Genomic DNA, 19,360 nt, shown 5'->3' on the forward strand with positions numbered 1-19,360 from the left:
ATGGGTGAGTGAGGATAATCCGAGGCAGCTTTGGGAAGGTAGTTAGGATGCGGGCAGGAAGAAGAATTTAGCAAGCGATAGAGAGAGCAAGAGAAAGCAGGGTGCATGTTTCAAGGATAAAGTAAAAAAAAGTGAAAACAGAAAGAAAATTATAAATCAGAAATAAGGCGATGGTATTTCAAACAGAAAGCACAGCATTTACAACATAAAATAATAAAAGCATGAATAATCACATTTTAAAAAATAAAGTTAAGAAAAAGTATTGCGTAGAGTACAGTGGAAGCTAGATGGTCTGGTTGCTAAAATAACATGAGAAATCAGTAATTCATTCTCACTTCAAGTAGCAGCCGGTTTAATACATGCCCATAATTCTCTACCAGAAAGTTTCATCTCCTTTATTATGCAGACTCTATTACAGTGAACCTCACATAAGTCATATCAGTTGGCTGAATATGACCTATGCAAAGTATGAATAATAGGAAATTCAACAACTTGGGCTGATCTATAATTTTGGTGATTATACGATTTATGCAGATCAGACTTATGCGAGTTTTACTGTAATGATTATAAAGCTGCAGAGAAAGAGAATCGTATGTAGTAGCTCTACTTCTTTTCAACTCGTTTTATCTAATAACGAGAGTATATCTGAAGTAATATGGCATTTTCCTTTTCCTTTTCGGATGGGTTCCAACATATCATCCAAACATGTCTCAGTGTGACTTTGGGTTGCGTTGACTGCATTTGAAACATCAGGGGAGGGGAGGAGACCTTGTCTTTTGTTACTGATATACTAAAAAATATAATCTCTGGTTTTAATAAATACTAATCCTTTTTGTCCTTTAATTTCCTCCCCTTCACCTCCTCAGGCCTTTGTTTCCTCCTACAGCTCCACTGTACTAGGCAAAGGAAGCATCACACAGCCCAGTCTGTTCTGGCTTTCACTTCAGAGCTTGCGTTGGTGAGCCCCAGTAATTTGCATTCAGTGTCAAAAGACTGTTCCTTTTGCCCTCCCACCCCCACTCATCCACTGTATTAGATGTTCATGTTGGTGAATTTAATTCTCTGGAGTAGCCTTGCTCCTCATGACTACGCGGAGTGAGGTTGTTCAGCTTGATGCTGATTTCCGAGAGGTTGTAGACTAGTATCATAAAGTTAGCATACGTCATGTAAGATCAGGCCTCCCAAGGAACACACATAGTTAATATCTGCTTCTCTTTGGCACTGGTAGAATTGTCTACCACAGAGATACACAAATTTTCTATCAGTCCTTTAGGGAACATTGATTGAGAAATTCTTTCACTCTCAGAAGCACCACCAATCCCATTCTTTGTTACAAGGCTTATGTTTTAAACAATAAAAGAGTTAAGGAAAACCTAGAGGCTGAGAGATAAGTAGCTCTTATTTTTTGCACAGTGGGAGCCTCCGAAGTGATATGGCTGACAGTTTCCTTTTCACATAGATCCAACGTGAGAATGATTCACATTTGATTCACATTTGGGTGGGTCGGTAACCAGAAATCACAGATCTAAGATAATTGGCAAAAGAACCAGAGGGGAAACGAGGAGAATTTTTTTTACGCAGCGAGTTGTTACAGTCTGGGATGCACTGCCTGAAAGAATGCACTGGTGGAAGCCGATTCAATATTAACTTTCAAAACAGAATTGGATATATATTTGAAATTTGCAGGGCTATGGGGAAGGAACGAGGGAGCGGGACAAGTTGGTAGCTCTTTCAAAGAGCTGGCACAGGCACGATGGGCCAGATGGCCTCCTTCTGTGTTGTAAGCTTCTATGATTTCAGCTAAATGCGTCTCAGCGTCACCCTGGGTTTGAAACTCTATTTAAACCAGTCGGCCTTGAAGTGAGTATTACTTTGCTTGATCAATGGTGGACGAACTTTGCCCTTCTTGTTATTAATATAAAATAGCCCCCCATCATTCTATTAAGCAATGCAGGATTGAATTATTTTCCTTCTAAAAGGAACTAAACTTAGAAGACAATTGATGGAAGTGTCCCAAATTCTCCAATATTACTACAGCACAATACTGCGCCCACAATACCCGGGAAGACTCCCTACTACTCACTGGCATTGTGTGCTTCACAATACGGAACGAGGAGGAGGATTTTGGCAGTGTCCCACTTGCACAGTTACTACTGTGATTCTCAGTTGCCACAGACCCCTGTGGAAACGAATAAGAGGTATTGAGCTGCACTGAATCGAAATGCGACAATCTACACAAACAGTCTACAGAGTCGACGGATATTAGATTGTGTACAGCACCACCTCGTGGGGATGACAGTTAAACACTACTACAAACATAAGATCACAAGATTGGTTCAGATGACGAAGGCCCTTCGGCAGATTTGATCTCATCATTCCAGAACACCAACCCCACCGTTGTTCCATCACAGCATCAACTCATTTTTTTGTTGTTGTTAAAATTAGCCCAGCGTGCTGGTCTCAACCACCTTTCCTGGTAACCTGTTTCAATCATTAATTTGATGAGTCTGATACTGCAGTACAGTGTTGGGAGAACACTGAGTTATCACGAGTGCTGTATTTTGGATGAGATGTTAAACTGAGGTCCCGCCTGCCTATTCCGGTGGACATTAATAATTGCATGGCATAATTCAAAAGAGAAGGGAGCTGTTGCGCTCAAATTAGTTGCTGCGTTTGCCTACAAAATTTATAGCGCAGCCTTCACGTAGGGTTGAGCCCCGGAGCATTTAATATTGGCTGAGACTGACCCCATCAGAAATAACCAATACACTTTACAATATATCCTGTAAAACTCTTTGAGACATCCCGTCAACATGAGAGGAACTACTTTTGCATATCAAATGCAGCGATTATTATTATAATTTCTCAGACTGGCTCGGTTGGGAGCAAGCACAATCCTCTCTGAATCAGAAGATCGTGCTCCTCAAGCCCTGATTCGTGATTGATTTTCAGAGCTGGACATTAAAGATTCTGGGGTACTACTCTAAAAAGTAAAGGAATTTCTCCTGGTGTGCTATCCTGCTTTTCGGCTGCTTGCGAGACCTTGTTAAGCACAAATTGGCTGCTGCAGTCCCTTACAAATACACAGTCACTCCACTGAACAGCAATTCTCTGTGTAGCGATTTGAGATGCTCTCACATTATAGGCGCTAGATCAAATGCAAGGTATTATTATTGGTATTATTATTGCATTATAGAGTTCTAAAATTATAAATGGGTTTGATAAAGTGAACGTAAATAGATTGTTTCCATTGGTTGAGGAGTCTGTAACCAAGGGGCACAAGAATAAGATGGAGACTATGGGATCTAAAAGAGAATTTAGGAGGAACTATTTCATGCAGACTGTAGTGAGAATGTGGAACTCGCTGTCTAAAGCGGTGGTTGAATCAGATGTTATAAATGCATTCAAGAGGAAGCTCGACTTTCACATGAGGAAGAGGGGAATAGAAGGTATGAGAGGGAGGGAAGGAGGGAGGGAGGGAGGGAAGCTAGCGTGAAGCCAGTTATTCAGTGCAATTCAGATTTCCGAGAATCCTACTAACCGTGCTGTTTCCATTGCAGGTGGTTGGCTTCTTTTCCCCTGATCCAGGTTCGTCCCTGCTGGCGGCCTGATGGTTTACACGGCTGCAGCACTCACTGTGATGGGCGACCCTCATGCCATCAGCGTCAGCAGTGTCTGAGTCAGAGCTAACCACATTGTCAGTTGCCGCAGCCCTGTCCCTCAAGATAACCATCTTAATCACTGTGCCAGCATTCTTCAGGGCGCTCACTGCTTCATAATGCGTCACGTTTTGCAGATTTATTCCGTTGACCTGCAAAGGTGAAGACATGAGTCACCAGCCATTCTGAGACGTATCGGAGACTGCGAGCTGGTGAATCTGAAGTCATTCGTTACAAAGGCTTATTTGCCAATAAAAGAAGACCATGTGGTTCATCACTGACCAAGTGAGTTATACAAGTCTGTCACTGGCGGAATAAAGAAGTCCTTCAATTATATGAAAAAGATCTATCACTTAAGAACATAAGAATTTGCTAGGCAAAAGAAGATCAAGGTCCACCCAATTTGCCTTGCACCATCCTGGCAGTCGAATGCACCTGTCATGTCCCAAACAATATATTGTATTCTGAAATATTATTTTCTAGCAGAAATCTATCTAATTTGTTCTTGTAAGAATCAACACTTTCTGCTTCCACCATCTCCCTCGGGAGGCTGTTCTATATGTTTATCACTCACTCACTCACTCATTCACTGAAGTAGTATTTCCGCAGATTTGTTCTGCATTTACCCGCCTTCAATCGCAGGCCTCTGGTTCTGCTGTTCAATCAAGATAAAACAGCTTATCATAGCCTCATTATCTGGTCCCTTCAGATGGATAGAATTAAAAGGAAACTTGCATAGAATCACAGATGTTACTGATAATAATCCTTGTATTTGATATAGCACTTTTCACATCTTCTAGACGTCTCAAAGCGCTTCACAGAATATACTGTAAAGTGAATTAATTGTATATTTGTGGGAGAAAAGCAGCAGCCAATTGCGCACAGCAGCGTCCCACAAACGGTTGTGACCAAATTATTTGTTTTTTTTTCTTGAGGGATTATTATCAGGCAAGTGGAGTAAGGAAATTTGCCCAAGGTTTCGCCTGCTGGGAATCGAACCCAGGTCTCTCGCTTGTGAGCCAAGTGCTCTAACCACTGAGCTACAGGACTCCTGCAACAAGCCATTTGGCTTGTTTGGTGATCGCTAACGTATCTATGAAGATTTCAATACATTCACCCTACGGGAAAGGAACCACTTAAATCAAACTGCTATTGATCTGGTCAGCTGTTGAGTCCCAAACACATAAAAAATAAGGCAGTTCAGGTACGTGAGATAACAAGGGGGCAGGGCCTTAAAATCAAAAACTAAACCATTTGGAACTAAGGTTCGGGAGAATTTCTTCATGCATAGCGTGGTGAAGATGTGGATTACTCTGTCTCAGAAAGCTGTAGAGGTGGAATCAATAGGGGTGTTTGAAAGAGAGATAAGACACGTACTTCGATGGTAGAGGTATTTATAGGGTACGGCGAAAGAGCAGGGCATTGGATTTAAGAGATCTGTCAAGATCTAATAAACTGGTGGAACACACACAATTAGCTGAATGGCCTCATGTTCCTATTTTCCGAACAACTCTGGGCCACATATGTTGTATAATAGTAAGAATTACCACAGAGTATGATCTGGGTATAGCTTCCTTTATGAACACCACCATTGTATCAAGATAACCAACAGTCCTGCAGAGGGAGCTCTGACAGCAAATATGTAGTTCAGTCCTGTATAGTTTTCTTTTGAACACTTCACAAGATCACAAGATTGATCTGGATGAAGAAAGACCTTCGGTCTGTCCAATCTTAGCCCTCCAGAACACAAACCCCCCCATCACTGTATCAAGATGCTCTTCAGCTAAGTCTATTCTCCAACTTTTCTCACATTTTTCAGTTTTAAAACTGAAATGGTGTTGAGTCTAAGAACATGAGAAATGTCAAGCCTCAATCTGAAGCCTACATTTTTAGAAAACTACAGGTCAGACACTACACCAACAACTTGTATTTATATAGCACCCTTCAGGGGGTCGGGGATGGGGGGAGTTCTCAGAACACTTAAACTAACTCTAGACTGTCCAGTCCACAACTGCAGAGGTAGTTGTCCCAACTCCAAAGGAGAAACAGTTAATAGGCATGTTACAGTATGTGCTTCTAGTTAACATTCTTGACAACAACAAGTCAGATTCAATTCAATCCTCTAAGACTGGCAGGTGCTCAGTACTCCAAGGCACCACTGGTGACAGGCCAGCCAGTCTGTCTTGTTAGCAGGACTTGAAGAGATAGACCAGACACTGGGACTTTTACTAAAATAGATGCTTAGTTTACATATTAGACTCCCAAACCCAATAATGTTTGTGAAATTGCAGATTGTAAATGCAATAGAGCCTATTTCTGTCAATAAACACTTAGAAATGTAACTCAAGAAATTAGGAGGAACTTTTTTATGCAGCGCGTGGTGAGAATGTAGGACTCGCTGCCAGAAGCTGTGGTTGAAGCAGAAAGTCTCAATGCATTTAAGAGGAAACTCTATACATACACAAGGGAGAGGGAATAAAGGTGTAAGGAGGGGAGATTAGGAGGGGTGGAAACTTAAGTAGAGTATAAACTCCAAATGGCCTGTTTCCGTACTGTAGTCTATGTAATTCTATATAATCCCTTTCAGAAAAGTCAAAAGCAGATGGGAATTTTATCATCATACCTCCAGCATCATATCTCCAACCTGCACACCCGCAAGATCAGCAGGACCTCCTCTGGATACTTTGGAAATGAAGATTCCCTAGCAAAGACATAAGTCATACATGATAATGATACTTGCGTGTGGTACAGCACCTTTCACATCAGTCTCAAAGCACGTCATAGGATTTACCATCAAGTGTTGTGACTGTGTATGCTTCTAAGCAAGCATGGCAACCGATTTGCACACAAACAGCCAGGAAGTAAAATTCCCTTCTCTTTTTAAATAGCCTTATGGAATCTTTAACGTTCAGTTGAACGGGCACGGGCGGGGCCTGTTTAAAGTCTCATCTGAAGGACGGCACATCTGACTGTGCAGTGTTCCCGCTGCTCTGTATTTTAACTTACCTTCATAAACGGCGACCAAAACAAACAAAAATGAATTTAAATACCCTCATAGATTCCAGCGAGTTGCATATAGTGGAGCTGAAAGTTTGGGATTTTTCGCAGATTTATGGGGTGAGCAATGCAGTGTGTGATGTGATAATTATCACCAGTGTTAATTACCACGTCACAAATCGCATTTTCTATATGTTACAGTTTGTGCTCCAGGTAACATTCTTGACAACAAGAAGTCAGATTCAAGTGCTGAATTTATGAGTGCTGAGGCATCATGGGCGAGTTGCTCATGACATAAGAATATATATACTATTGCAATATATAGAATATATATACTATTTGCCAGCAGGAAACAAATACTTGTAAACACTTTAACACTGTGGATTGATGACGTTTTGTGAAGTGACTATTATGCTATTGTATTGCTAATGTATTTTGCCTATAATGGAAAATTACCGAACATTTGTACTTTTAAGTGAAGTTTTGCTGATGAGTGCACTCATGTAACTTGTTTTTTTGCTAGAAATGAATATGGTCTGTCTTATTTTATCTGTATCTAATATCCTTGCTCTGTCTGCTATAGTTACATGGGTAAAGAAACGTGCAACACATAGTCTGTGCTATGTGAGAGACAGGGCAAGTAAGTGGTGTCTGTGTGTGACAATTAGATGGCCTTGCAGAATGTACAGATGAGATCGTTTTGTCAGGTGAGGAGTCAAAACAAGACAAAAGTATTTATGAGATAAACCAGATGGTCTTGAAGGTTGTGAAAACTTGTTTGTTCATATGTATTGACCAATAATTAGCCTGACGTTGGAGCAGACCCAGGAAAGAAGACAAGATAAGAAAGGAAGATACCACTTAAAGAAGAAAACTCCTGCAATGTATATTCTGTTCTCCTCGATCAGTAATTATAATAATATAATAACTTGCATTTTAATACTTTGCCAAAATCTATGAAAACATCTCAAAGTGCTTCACAGAATGTACTGTAAAGTGGATTGACTGTATATTTTGTGAGCGAAAGCGGCAGCCATTTGCGCCCGGCAGTGTCCCACAAACAGTTATGGATTGAGTGACCAATTTTTTTTTATGGGATTATTACCCCCAGAAAACGTTCTGCCAGTCGAGTTACAACCAAGTTCCTACTTACTGCTTGGTAAACAGAGATGTGTGGAATCGTACCTTTCTGTATCGTGCACATTGCTATATAAAATTCATTTTAACCTGTCTGTGTGAGTTTGATTGTCTTGGGGTCCAGAACCACACAAAGACTCAAAGATTTCCGACTCGACAATTTGATTTAAATGAGATACAAGTAAATAAATTAAAATACAGTGACCATTTGAGTCGACAGTACTAAGGTTTCACGGGTGGGTGTGGGAGAAGTGTGCAAACAGTGTGCCAATTTTCAGTAATGAATAGTGTTCTTTGGGAATCGACTCAAAGAAGTCATCACTGTTCATAATCCTTATTACTCAAGCACCAGGCAATTTACCAGTTTGTAATCACAAGCCAAGCACAGCTACAATGATTCCCTGATGTTACCAATTCTACAACAGTGAAACCCATGGGCAATTAAAACATACTTACTTTGTCTCTCTTCATTAAAGAAAGAAGTTCTATTTTTCCAGCGCCTGATGTTGAAAAGAGCTTTTAAAGTAATTCATGTCCAGCACAGTGGCTGTTTTTGTATCCCATTGTTGGGGAGCCATTTGCGCCAGCAAGGTGGCAATAAATAATACTAATACTAATAATAATCCTTGCATTTGATACAGCACTTTATCACATCATTGAGACGTCTCCCACTCTTCTCTCATCACCACTGTAACCCGCATGAAACCGACCACCTGCTCCCTCAACTCCATCCCTACCCCTCTCCTTATCTCCCAGCTGCACCTCCTTGGCCTTCTACTCACCGACATCATAAACCTTAAAAACCCCTCCCTGGATCCATTTCTGCTCTCAAATTACTGCCCCATTTGCAACCTCCCCTTCCTTTCCAAGGTACGGGAACAACAACAACAACAAGATTGCATTTATAGAGCGCCTTTCACGTTGGGAGGACGTCCCAAGGCGCTGGACAGTTGGGTCGGGACCTGAGCAGGGGGGAAATGGTCAGGGTGAGGGGAGGGAAGGGAGGGAGCGAGGAGGGGTAGAGAGTCGAGAGAGGAGCTGAAGGCACGGTTGAAGAGAAAGGTCTGGAGACCGGCCTTTAAGGAGGAAAGGGAGGAAGCAAGGCTAAGGCACTGGGGGATAGAGTTCCAGAGCCGAGGGGCTGAGAGCCCGGCCACCAATGGTAGGGCGGTTAGGGCGGGGGGTTTGGAGCAGACCGGAGCCAGAGGAACGGAGGGTACGGGCAGGTACGTGGGGGGATAGTAAGTCGGAGAGGTAGGAGGGAGCGAGGCCGTGAATGGCCTTGTAGGTGAGGATGAGGATCTTGAATTCGATCCTCTAGGGGATGGGGAGCCAGTGGAGGCGAGCGAGGGTGGGAGTGATGTGGTCGTGGAGCCTGGTGCGGGACAGTACACGAGCTGCAGAGTTCTGAATGACCTGCAGCTTGTGGAGGGAGGTGCCGGGAAGGCCGACGAGGAGAGAGTTCCCGTAGTCCAGCCTTGAGGTGATAAAGGCGTGGACCAGAGTTTCAGCAGCATGAGGGGTGAGGTAGTACCGTAGTCTGGCGATGTTCCGCAAGTGATGGAAGGCGGTGCCAGTTGTGGCGCGGATGTGGGGAAGAAAGGACAGCTCAGGGTCGAACAGAACCCCGAGGTTCCTGACTGACTTTGAGAGGTGGAGAGTGCAGCCTTGGATGCTGATGCTGTCAGTGCCTGAGGTGCGGAGGCGCTGACGTGAGCCAATCAGGAGGGCCTCAGTTTTGCGCACGTTGAGCTGAAGAAAGTTGTCTCTCGTCCAGGACTCGATGTCGGACAGACAGCTGTCAGGACATCGGTGGTCGTGGAGTTGAGGGTAGAGGAGGAAAGGTAGAGTTGGGTGTCATCCGCATACATGTGGAAGTTAACCCCATGTCTGCAGATGATGTCACCACAGGGGGAGCATATAGAGGGTGAAGGGGAGGGGACAAGTTGTTGCTTCTTCGTTCTTTCCTCTCCTGCCACTCTCTTCACGAACCCTTCCAATCAGGCATCCATGCCGCCCACAGCACAGAAACAGCCCTTGTCAAAGTGACAAATGACATTCTGTCCATCTGCGACCAGGGCTCCCTGTTCCTCTTCGTCCTCCTTGAGCTCTCTGCTGCCTTTGACACTGTTGACTACTCTATCCTCATCCACCACCTCTCCTCTCATCTCATGGATCTGTCCTTTATGTTTCACACCGCCTCCACTTCATCTCCACAAACGGCTTCTCCTCTAGCCCCCGCACCGTCTCAAGCGCCATTCCTCAGTGCTCTGTCCTTGGTCCCTTCCTCTTCAACATCTATATGCTCCCTCCTAGAGACATTATCCTCAGACATGGGGTCCACATGTATGCGGATGACACCCAACTCTACCTCTCTGCCTCCGCCCTTGCCTCCAGGACCACTGCTATCCTGACTGAATGTCTGTAAGACATCAAGTCCTGGATGAGAAATAACTTTCTTCAGTTGAACATCAACACGACCGAGGCTCTCCTGATTGGATCCCGTCAACACCTCCTGACCTCAGGCACTGATAGCATCACCATCTATGGTTGCACACTCCACCTCACTAAGCCAGTCCGGAACCTTGGCACCGTGTTTGACCCTCAACTATCCTTTCTACCCCACATCCGTGCCAAGATCTGCTCTGCCTCTGTAACATCGCCCGGCTCCGCTACTGTCTCACACCGCAGTCCACCGAAACCCTCTTACACGCATTCATAACATCCAGGTTTGACTATACAAACTCCTTGCTTGTTGGTCTCCCCAACTCTGCCATCCATAGGCTGCAGATCATCCAGAACTCTGCAGTCCGTGTCCTCCTTGCATTTGATTATAGCGCTTTTCACGTCTTCTAGACGTCTCAAAGCGCTTCACAGAATATGCTGTAAAGTGAATTGACTGTATATTTGTGGGCGAAACGTGGCAGCCAAGTGCGCACAGCAGTGTCCCACAAACAGTCGTGGATTGCAAATGACCAATTTATTATTGTTTTGTTTTGGAGGGATTATTATTAGGCGTGTGGAGTAAGGAAACTTGCCCAAGGTTTCGCCCTGCCTGGAATTGAACCCAGGTGTCTCGCTTGCAAGGCAAATGCTCTAATCACTGAGCTGCAGGACTCCTACCACTGCAACCTCCTAATCCCCTACCATCTTGCCCACTCCCTCCGTTCAGGGGGCTCTGGCCTGCTTCACGTCCCCCGAATCATCCATCCCACCATTGGCAGGCGGGCCTTATGCCATTCTGCCCCTCCTCTCTGGAACTCCATCCCACAGTCCCTCCACATCACCCCATCCCTTACCTCCTTCAAGATGCACCTTAAAACCCTCCTCTTTGACCGTGCTTTCGATCACTCTCCTTCCCCTCCACCCTCCCCAATACTGACCCCCAGCTCGGGTCCGAAACTCTGACTGTCCAGCTCCTTGAACGTCTCCCGACATGAAAAGCGCTATATAAATGTAATTTTGTTGTTGTCTCAAAGCGCTTCACAGGATATACTGTAAAGTGTAATGACTGTGTATTTTGTGGGAAAAATCAATTAATCTGGAGAAATGTTGAAAGGAGAAACTCCTTTCCCTTTTCCAATAGAGTCTTATTTACTTTCAATGTCTATCTGAACAAGCAGACAAGACTCTGTTTAATGTCTCATCTTGGAGTACAACAGCTCCAACACGGCATTGCTCCCTCAATACTGCACTGGAGTGTGAAAACCACTGAAATTTACAACATAGACATCCATTTGTCCCATCATGTCATCACTGACTCTCTGAAAGAGCTATCCACTAGACACATTCTCCTGCCTTTCCCTATACCCTTTTGCATTCCTCCTTTACAGATATTCATCTAATTCTCTATTAAAAGCTAAACGTGAATTCTGGTCAGGAAGTATTGAACCTGAGTTCAATTCCAGGCAGGGCGAAACCTTGGGCAAGTTTCCTTACTCCACACGCCTAATAATAATCCCTCCAAAACCAAAAAAACAATAATAAATTGGTCATTTTCAATCTACGACTGTTTGTGGGACATTGCTGTGTGCAATTGGCTGCCGCGTTCGCCCACAAATATACAGTCAATTCACTTTAAGTGTGTTCTGTGAGGCGCTTTGGGACGTCCTCCCGACGTGAAAAGCGCTATATCAAATGCAAGGATTATTATTATTATTATTATTATTACTATTGTTAGCCCCAGACCAAACTATGTGCTCAAGTCCTGACAGGGAGCTTAAACCCCGAATCTCTTTAAAGCAAAGCGTACTACCAAATGAGCCAAGCTCATACCTAGCTTCAATGATATAGATGTTTTTGGATAACCAGCCAACTATTTGTCACACATATCCAAATGATGCAATACATTATTGGATGTAACATTGTGAGGTTTCTTGTCTCACACACACAAATAATTTCTCTGCGATTTGCTCAATACTGAATCAATTATTTTTTTCTTTTGTGACTGATTAGTGCTAAACTTAGGAAAAACTTACTTCATCATTGGCTTTATATGGAGACGACCCCTTTCCTCCAGCAATGCTGATGCCCAGGCTTCCCATCTGGCTGCATACCGTAATAGTCAACTGAAGAGAAAGGACATCGGAGTCAGAAACTTGCCTAAGGTTTCTACCCACCCGAGAATCGAACCCACATCCTCTCGTTTGCAAAGCAAGAGCACTAACTACTATGCTGCAATCATAAAATGCTTAGGAGGCTCTTTCTGCTACCTTTGCCGGCGTTCTCTTGGATCCAGTGGATTTAACGACTGTTGCTTGGTCCCCGGGTCGTTCTGGGCTCCTAACCTCCGTGCTAGCGTTGCCTACTGAGTTAGATGCCTGTTGTCTGCTGCCAGCCTTGTTCTGCTTGTTGTTGTCACACAGGAGGGCGGATGAACGAGTGTGTCTTTTCCGCTGAAAACCCTCTTCTGAATCAAACAGGCTGCCAGAAAATTTAGACACAGGTTCCTAAAGTTTAAAAAAATATTTGATGTATCAAAAAAGCAAAAATAAGTGGGGAAGAAAAAGTGGATGGGCAGCAAATATAAGAAAATAATTTTGTGGTGCTCACTGTCTTCGTTAGTCCAAATTGAAAGAGAAACTTAACACCCAAACTCAATTTAAAACACCTAATATTTGAGTAACATAACTGCCAGCCCATTATCATAAAGCTGTTGGGAGTGAACCGCTAAAAATTAAATTTATTCCGTAATGTATGTGGAGTTATCATTGCAAATAATGTTGTGTTGTGCCTATTTATTACAACTGTGGACATTTCCATGGAGAATTAAATGCTCGATAGTCTTCTTAGGCAAATGACTTTATCTGATTAAATGGGGTCTAGTTTGTGGTATGTTTTAACAGATTTCTTAATAAGAAATGTACGTTTTTGATATTCATTATTGCATTTTTCAACACAACCAATGCCAGAAATTCAATAATATAATAATCCTTGCATTTGATATAATGCCTTATCACATCATTGAAATGTCTCAAAACTCTTCACAGAAAACACTATAAAATGAATTGATTGTATATTTTGTGGGCAAAATACAGCAGCCAATTGGCACAGTAGTATCTGTGTAGTATTGAGTGACCAAATCATTATCTTTTTTTTTAATTATCCATTTCTTAACCTTAATACCACAAATTGAGACCTATTAAAGTTTAAATATCTCTTTTATTCGGCTTGAATCAACTGCACTACTTGCTTGTAATCTACTGCGTGATATTGCAAGGTGCTGTGAAGCTTTCATATCGTTGCGTAAGCAAATAATCCTCGAAATATGTGCACAATCAGCGAAAAAAAATGGGGTCATGATAATTAAAACAGAAAAAAAAATGCAGCAGCAAACATTAAGGCACATTCATGTCAATAGCCTGCTTTTATCCTCATATAACTATAACGCCAAACAAAACACACATTTTGAATACAACTTAGTAACAATTCACATCCATGTTTAACAGCTATGAAGATTCAAGTCCTGTAGATACATCATATATATATCATATATATATATACATCATATATATTTAACAGCTATGAAGATTCAAGTCCTGTAGATACATCATATAGGTTTTTTTCAAGAAATATTTGGTCAATTTAGCTGTTATATTGAAGTGTGCAGGTGGGTCCATTGTTAATATTTTTGTAAAAACTATTCTAGGGAGACCCAGATTTTGGTACCAGTTACTTGGCTTCACTGAGAAGGTGGCAATGAGGCCTCCTGTTTAAACCACTTCAGTCCTTGAAATACAGACGAGGGTGAAATAATGAGCTGCTACATATAATAATGGCCAAAGGTGTATAGGAATTGGGAACTTTTAAATGTCACTTTCAGGTATTTAATAATAATAATAATCCTTGCATTTGATATAGTGCCTTATCACGTCTTCTGGACTTCTCACAGAATATACTGTAAAGTGAATTGACTGTATATTTTGTGGGTGAAATGCGGCAGCCAATTGCACACAGCAGCATCTTACAAACAGTCATGGACTGAGTGACCAAATTAAGCAGGTTGTTTCCAATTCTGGGTTTCGGAGAAAATTATCAACGCACACTTCAATACATCAGAATACAGCTCATTGACTCTCCTCAGAGTCTATTGTACAATAGATTAAACAATGTATAACATAGCCTATAAACCCCACTCAATAATATTTAATTGACGTTCCTAGTATACTATACAAACTCCCCTTACTTCCTCATACAGATCCTCCATTTCCTCAGCCTCCTGTTCAGGGCTGGTTGTGTAATCTTTCCACCTGCCATTGCCTAAATAACATTTGGATTCTCGTTCACTGTAGGACCGTTCCTTTCCATTCAGTGATCCGGTCCATCGTACACCACTTAAGCCCCAGCCAGGACCAGTGCAGTTTGTTAGGGACTTACGAAGCCACTTTAAGGAATCCTGTGGGCAAGAAATGGATATTGGGACTAAATGTGATCATGGTTGTTGTAAAGAAACACGCAAAACAATGTGAATGAATCCTGATGCTCTTTCTGTAGTTGTTTATCTCTGGATAGCGATTCGTAAAGGAAACAACTTCTGTGATGTTAAGAAGCAAATTAATCTGATGCATCTGAGAGGAAGCCAGACCTTCACATGAGGGAGAAAGGAATAGAGGGGAATAGAAGGATGTGGGAGGGAGTAAGGAATGGATGGAGACTTGTGTGGAGACTATAAACGGACTGGTTGGACTCAGTGGCCTGTTTCTGTGCTGCACATTCTTTGTAAATGCAGTTCAAATAATTCAAATACTCAGACTTACATTTGTGTATTGACCTCCCACCCCCTTGCGCTTCATTGACTTTCCTCAGTAAGTTGGGTTCCCCTCCCTTCCCACAACCAAACACAAACACAACTGAGATTGCAAGAAATTCAGAATGTAGACGATTATTTTGACAAAATGGTTCAATCTCAAAATCATTCAAATCTTAAACAAATAACCTTGGTTTTAAAGGAATAGGGACAGCAAAATTGCAACACTACGAGACTAATAACAGGAATCAGTACCAGGATTCCCCAAGGTTTAACATCTGGAGCACAAAGCTAGAATTAAATTAAGCATTCCCCTGACAATGAATTTAATGTTATATTGTTCTGCTCCCCATAGGAGTTCCTAGCACCTGCCTATCCCCTTAGCACAGGGCACTTGGCAAATGTCTAATGCCTAACTAATGCCTATCCTGGTTACCTCCAGGTCAGTGGGGGGAGATGGGGGAGGTAAGCAGGGCTCTTTCAGACATCACTGACTCCAAGGTGACACACTTGGCAAAGGACATCGGAATCAAATCAATCCTCTGTGGTGGTCTCAGTGTTCCGGTCCCTGAGACAGACAGGTCCGCAGTACACCACAAATGTAATTCACATTATAGAGCGCCTTTCACTTCGGAAGGACATCTCAAAGCACATTCACCATGCTGGATGGGCACTCGAGCAAAAGCACTTGATAATGGACCAGGCAATCTGGCTAGTTAGGATAACTTGGGTGGTCCTAGCTGGAAGGAGTGGGAAGTATTAGTAGGTTCCGTAATGGTCTACTGTAGAGTTTTAGCAGGTTAAACACCAGCAATACCCTTAAGAACATAAGAAATGCTGGTCAAAAGAAGACCAAGGTCCATCAGTTCGCCTTCCACCATCCTAGCAGTCGCATGCACATGTCTTGGCATAAACTATATATTGTATCCCAAGATATTATTTCCTAAAAGAAATCTACCTAATTTACTTTTGAAAGAATTGACACTTTAATGTCTCCTCTGGCGTCCTCAAACCTTTGTCTTTTTAAACTCTCCAGGATTAGGTGCATTTCCCCATAATCCACAATCCATGATAAACAAACAAACTGTGGAACTCTTAGTCGTTTGGTTTGGAAATCAACATGGTGATGGATTTCTGTGTGTGAAAGGTATATAGTCTACCAAAACAAAACTGACAATGAAACATTGAAACTATTCCAAGTTCCTCTGACAGAAAAGAATTGTGATTGCGATTTTAGTCCTGTGACATCTGTGTTCATGAAGGACACAGAAGAAAGCTCCCTGTACCCTGTCCCAACCTCAGATGGCCATTTGTTATCTCTCTGAGTGAGATTCCCAATTTAGCACTGAATTAAGGACAGTTTTGCGGTGTGAGCATATACATTCACGAAGAACTGGATTGAGACTGCCCAGAATCATGTAAGAACTTTGCAAACAATGCAAAGGCTTTCACTCAACCAGAAAATCCAGAGCTTACAGGTGAGAAGCCAGTCTGCAAACTCACCCAGCACCCAACCCTATTAAACTTCTTTTTATTCAAAACCATGTTGCTCATGCTTGCTGGGGAACCAGGAAGGAAGGAAGGAAGGACAGGACAGACAGGACAGACAGACAGACAACAGGCACTTAATTATACAGTGAAGTGACTGTGTGCTTACATAGAATTACATAATATAACAAAATAATAATAATTGATACAGCGCTTATCATTTTTATCAAAACATCCCAAAGCACTTCATAGTATTTTACTGTAAAGTGTAGTGACTGTATTTGTGCGCACACATGGCAACCAATCTGCACACAGCAAAGCAAAACATTTCACAGGATATACGGTAAAGACTGTATTTTGTAGGGGAAACGCGGCAACCAGCTGCGCACAGCAACTGTCCCACAAATAGCCATGGAGTGAGTGAATTTTATTTGAGGGATTTATTGGCCAGGACATCGGGAGAAACTCCCTTCTCTTTTCAAATAGATCCATGGGATCTTTAACATCCACATGAACAGGCAGCTGGGATGTCGGTTTAACGTCTCATCTGAACGACAGCACCTCTGAAAATGCAACACACCCTCAGCACTGCATTGAAGTGTCAGCTAAAACTATATGTGTCTAAAGTCCTGATGTGGGGCTTGAACCCACAAGCTTCTGACTCAGGTGAAAGTGCTACCAATGCACCACTGACACTAGCAATGGGGTGAATGAATCTTTAATCTGAAGGATCCCATTCATGTCTGATCAGATACTCTTGATTGCGCTTGGGCTGGACATGATGACAATATGTGGTCTACTGTTTCTGTTGCTTGATGACATATTGGCCATCCTTAGGATCTTATTTTCCTAATAATGGGCAGTAGTAGCTTGGTTTTGTGTTGATATTATGGGAGCTTCGGTTTGGGCTTTCGAATCCTTGTTGGTCAACCAGTTGTAGCTTTGGTTCATATCTACGCCTTGTTCTTTCATTTCTCTTGGAAATTGACCATGCATGATTTTCTTCTCCCATTCATTTTTTCTACAATATATCATTTTCTTTTTAAGGACAATTTTCATTCCATGTTCCTTTTTTGGTTGTTTCTGATGAGTTACTTTCTATTTTATTTTGATGGCTGTCATACTCTTGTTTGATCTTGATTGCTTCTTTAACAATGGAAATTTTCTTTTTCTGGTTTCATGTTTTTTTATCATTTTGATAATATCCCGGTTTGTTCTGATGTATTCAGCTAAACTTACAATTGCTGGTTTATAAGATGCTTCACTTTCAATCAGGCCTCTTGGTAGATAAATATGTTTATAACGATAAATATTTTCTTGGTATATAAATATGTTGGACATCAGCTTTTATATCAATGAAGGCCGTGAATGGTCAACAATTTTCATGTTTTTCTATCAATATTTTCCACATCTTTGATCATCCAATCGATTTTACCAAAGCTGTATGCTGTTACTGGTATTGCAATTGCAATAATAGCAAATGTTTTATTTCTGTTTTAAGTACAAAACGTACTCTTCTTATACATTCAGAAACATTTTCAATTTCATGCCTTTATGATCTATTCCATCACTTTCACATATTCCAAGATATCTATACACTTTGTTTGATCTGGTTCTTTTATTATTGTATTTTGGTCTAGCTGAACGTGTTCAGCTTTTTGCAGTTTCCCAACGATAAAGATTACTTTGGCATATTTATCTAATCCAAGCTCCATTTTTATATCATCACTGAACATTTTAATATTTTATGTTGTTCTTCTAATTCTTTATCATTTTACCATATTGTTTATTATTATTATTAAATGACGACACCTCCGACATTGCAGCTGTACAAAGAATACTTATTGAGTTACCCTTACCATTGACTCATATCCCATTATGGTGTAAAGTTATTTAGGTAACATTAGAAGCTTTACTCCTATAGTAACACCCTAATAAAATAAAACTCAGAACATTTAATTTTACTATTTTAACTTTAAATTTATATCAACTGATCTATTTTTAGCTTTTCTAAAACCATTTTTTGTATTTCAATGTTTAAATACAATGTTACACTTACATTTCTCCATTGCATCCAAAGAAGTAGCGCCAAAATCAACAAACCAACTCCAAAGGTCTGTTTTTCAGACAATTTTCACCCTCACATATAAATCCCTTCAAGCCCTAGCACCTCCCTATGTCTCTGATCTCCTCACATGTCTCTCCTCTGCCCACCCATTCCGCTCAGGTGACACAGGCCTGTTGAGTGTCAGCTGTCCCTTCCTCATCACCACTTGTGACTGAGTTTCCAATCATTACACCCCCAACCTCTGGAACGCTTTACTTCTATCCTTTAACTCACCCCTCCATCCTTCCCTATCTATCTTCAAACAATAATAATAATGATCCTTGCATTTGATATAACAACAACAAAATTACATCTATAGAGTGCCTTATCATAATAATAATAATAATAATCCTTGCATTTGATATAGCGCTTTTCACGTCGGGAGGACGTCCCAAAGCGCTTCACAGAACACACTGTAAAGTGAATTGACTGTATATTTGTGGGCGAACGCGGCAGCCAATTGCGCACAGCAATGTCCCACAAACAGTCGTAGATTGAAAATGACCAATTTATTATTGTTTTTGGTTTTGGAGGGATTATCATTAGGCTCTGTGTGGAGTAAGGAAACTTGCCCAAGGTTTCGCCCTGACCTGCCTGGAATTGAACTCAGGTCTCTCACTTGCAAAGCGAGTGCTCTAACCACTGAGCTACAGGATCATGTTGTCGAGACGTCTCAAAGCGCTTTACAGGATATACGGTAAAGTATTCCAATATGCTTGCCTACAG

General features: G+C 41.8%; 1 protein-coding gene across 1 annotated transcript; it reads right to left on the reverse strand.

Annotated features, from left to right (window-relative positions):
- Window positions 1–3,502: 3,502 nt before the first annotated feature.
- LOC103179028 (protein scribble homolog) lies at window positions 3,503–14,673 on the reverse strand. The gene is made up of 5 exons (XM_007894084.2): window positions 14,479–14,673; window positions 12,506–12,716; window positions 12,272–12,361; window positions 6,283–6,360; window positions 3,503–3,811 (listed from the first exon to the last, which is right to left on the reverse strand). Exons 1-5 carry the CDS (start codon window positions 14,547–14,549, stop codon window positions 3,503–3,505), a joined length of 759 nt encoding a protein of 252 aa, XP_007892275.1. The 5' UTR covers window positions 14,550–14,673.
- Window positions 14,674–19,360: the final 4,687 nt, after the last annotated feature.

Source organism: Callorhinchus milii, unplaced genomic scaffold (genome assembly GCF_018977255.1).
Source record: "Callorhinchus milii isolate IMCB2004 unplaced genomic scaffold, IMCB_Cmil_1.0 Scaffold3, whole genome shotgun sequence".
Classification (NCBI taxonomy): Eukaryota; Metazoa; Chordata; class Chondrichthyes; order Chimaeriformes; family Callorhinchidae; genus Callorhinchus; species Callorhinchus milii.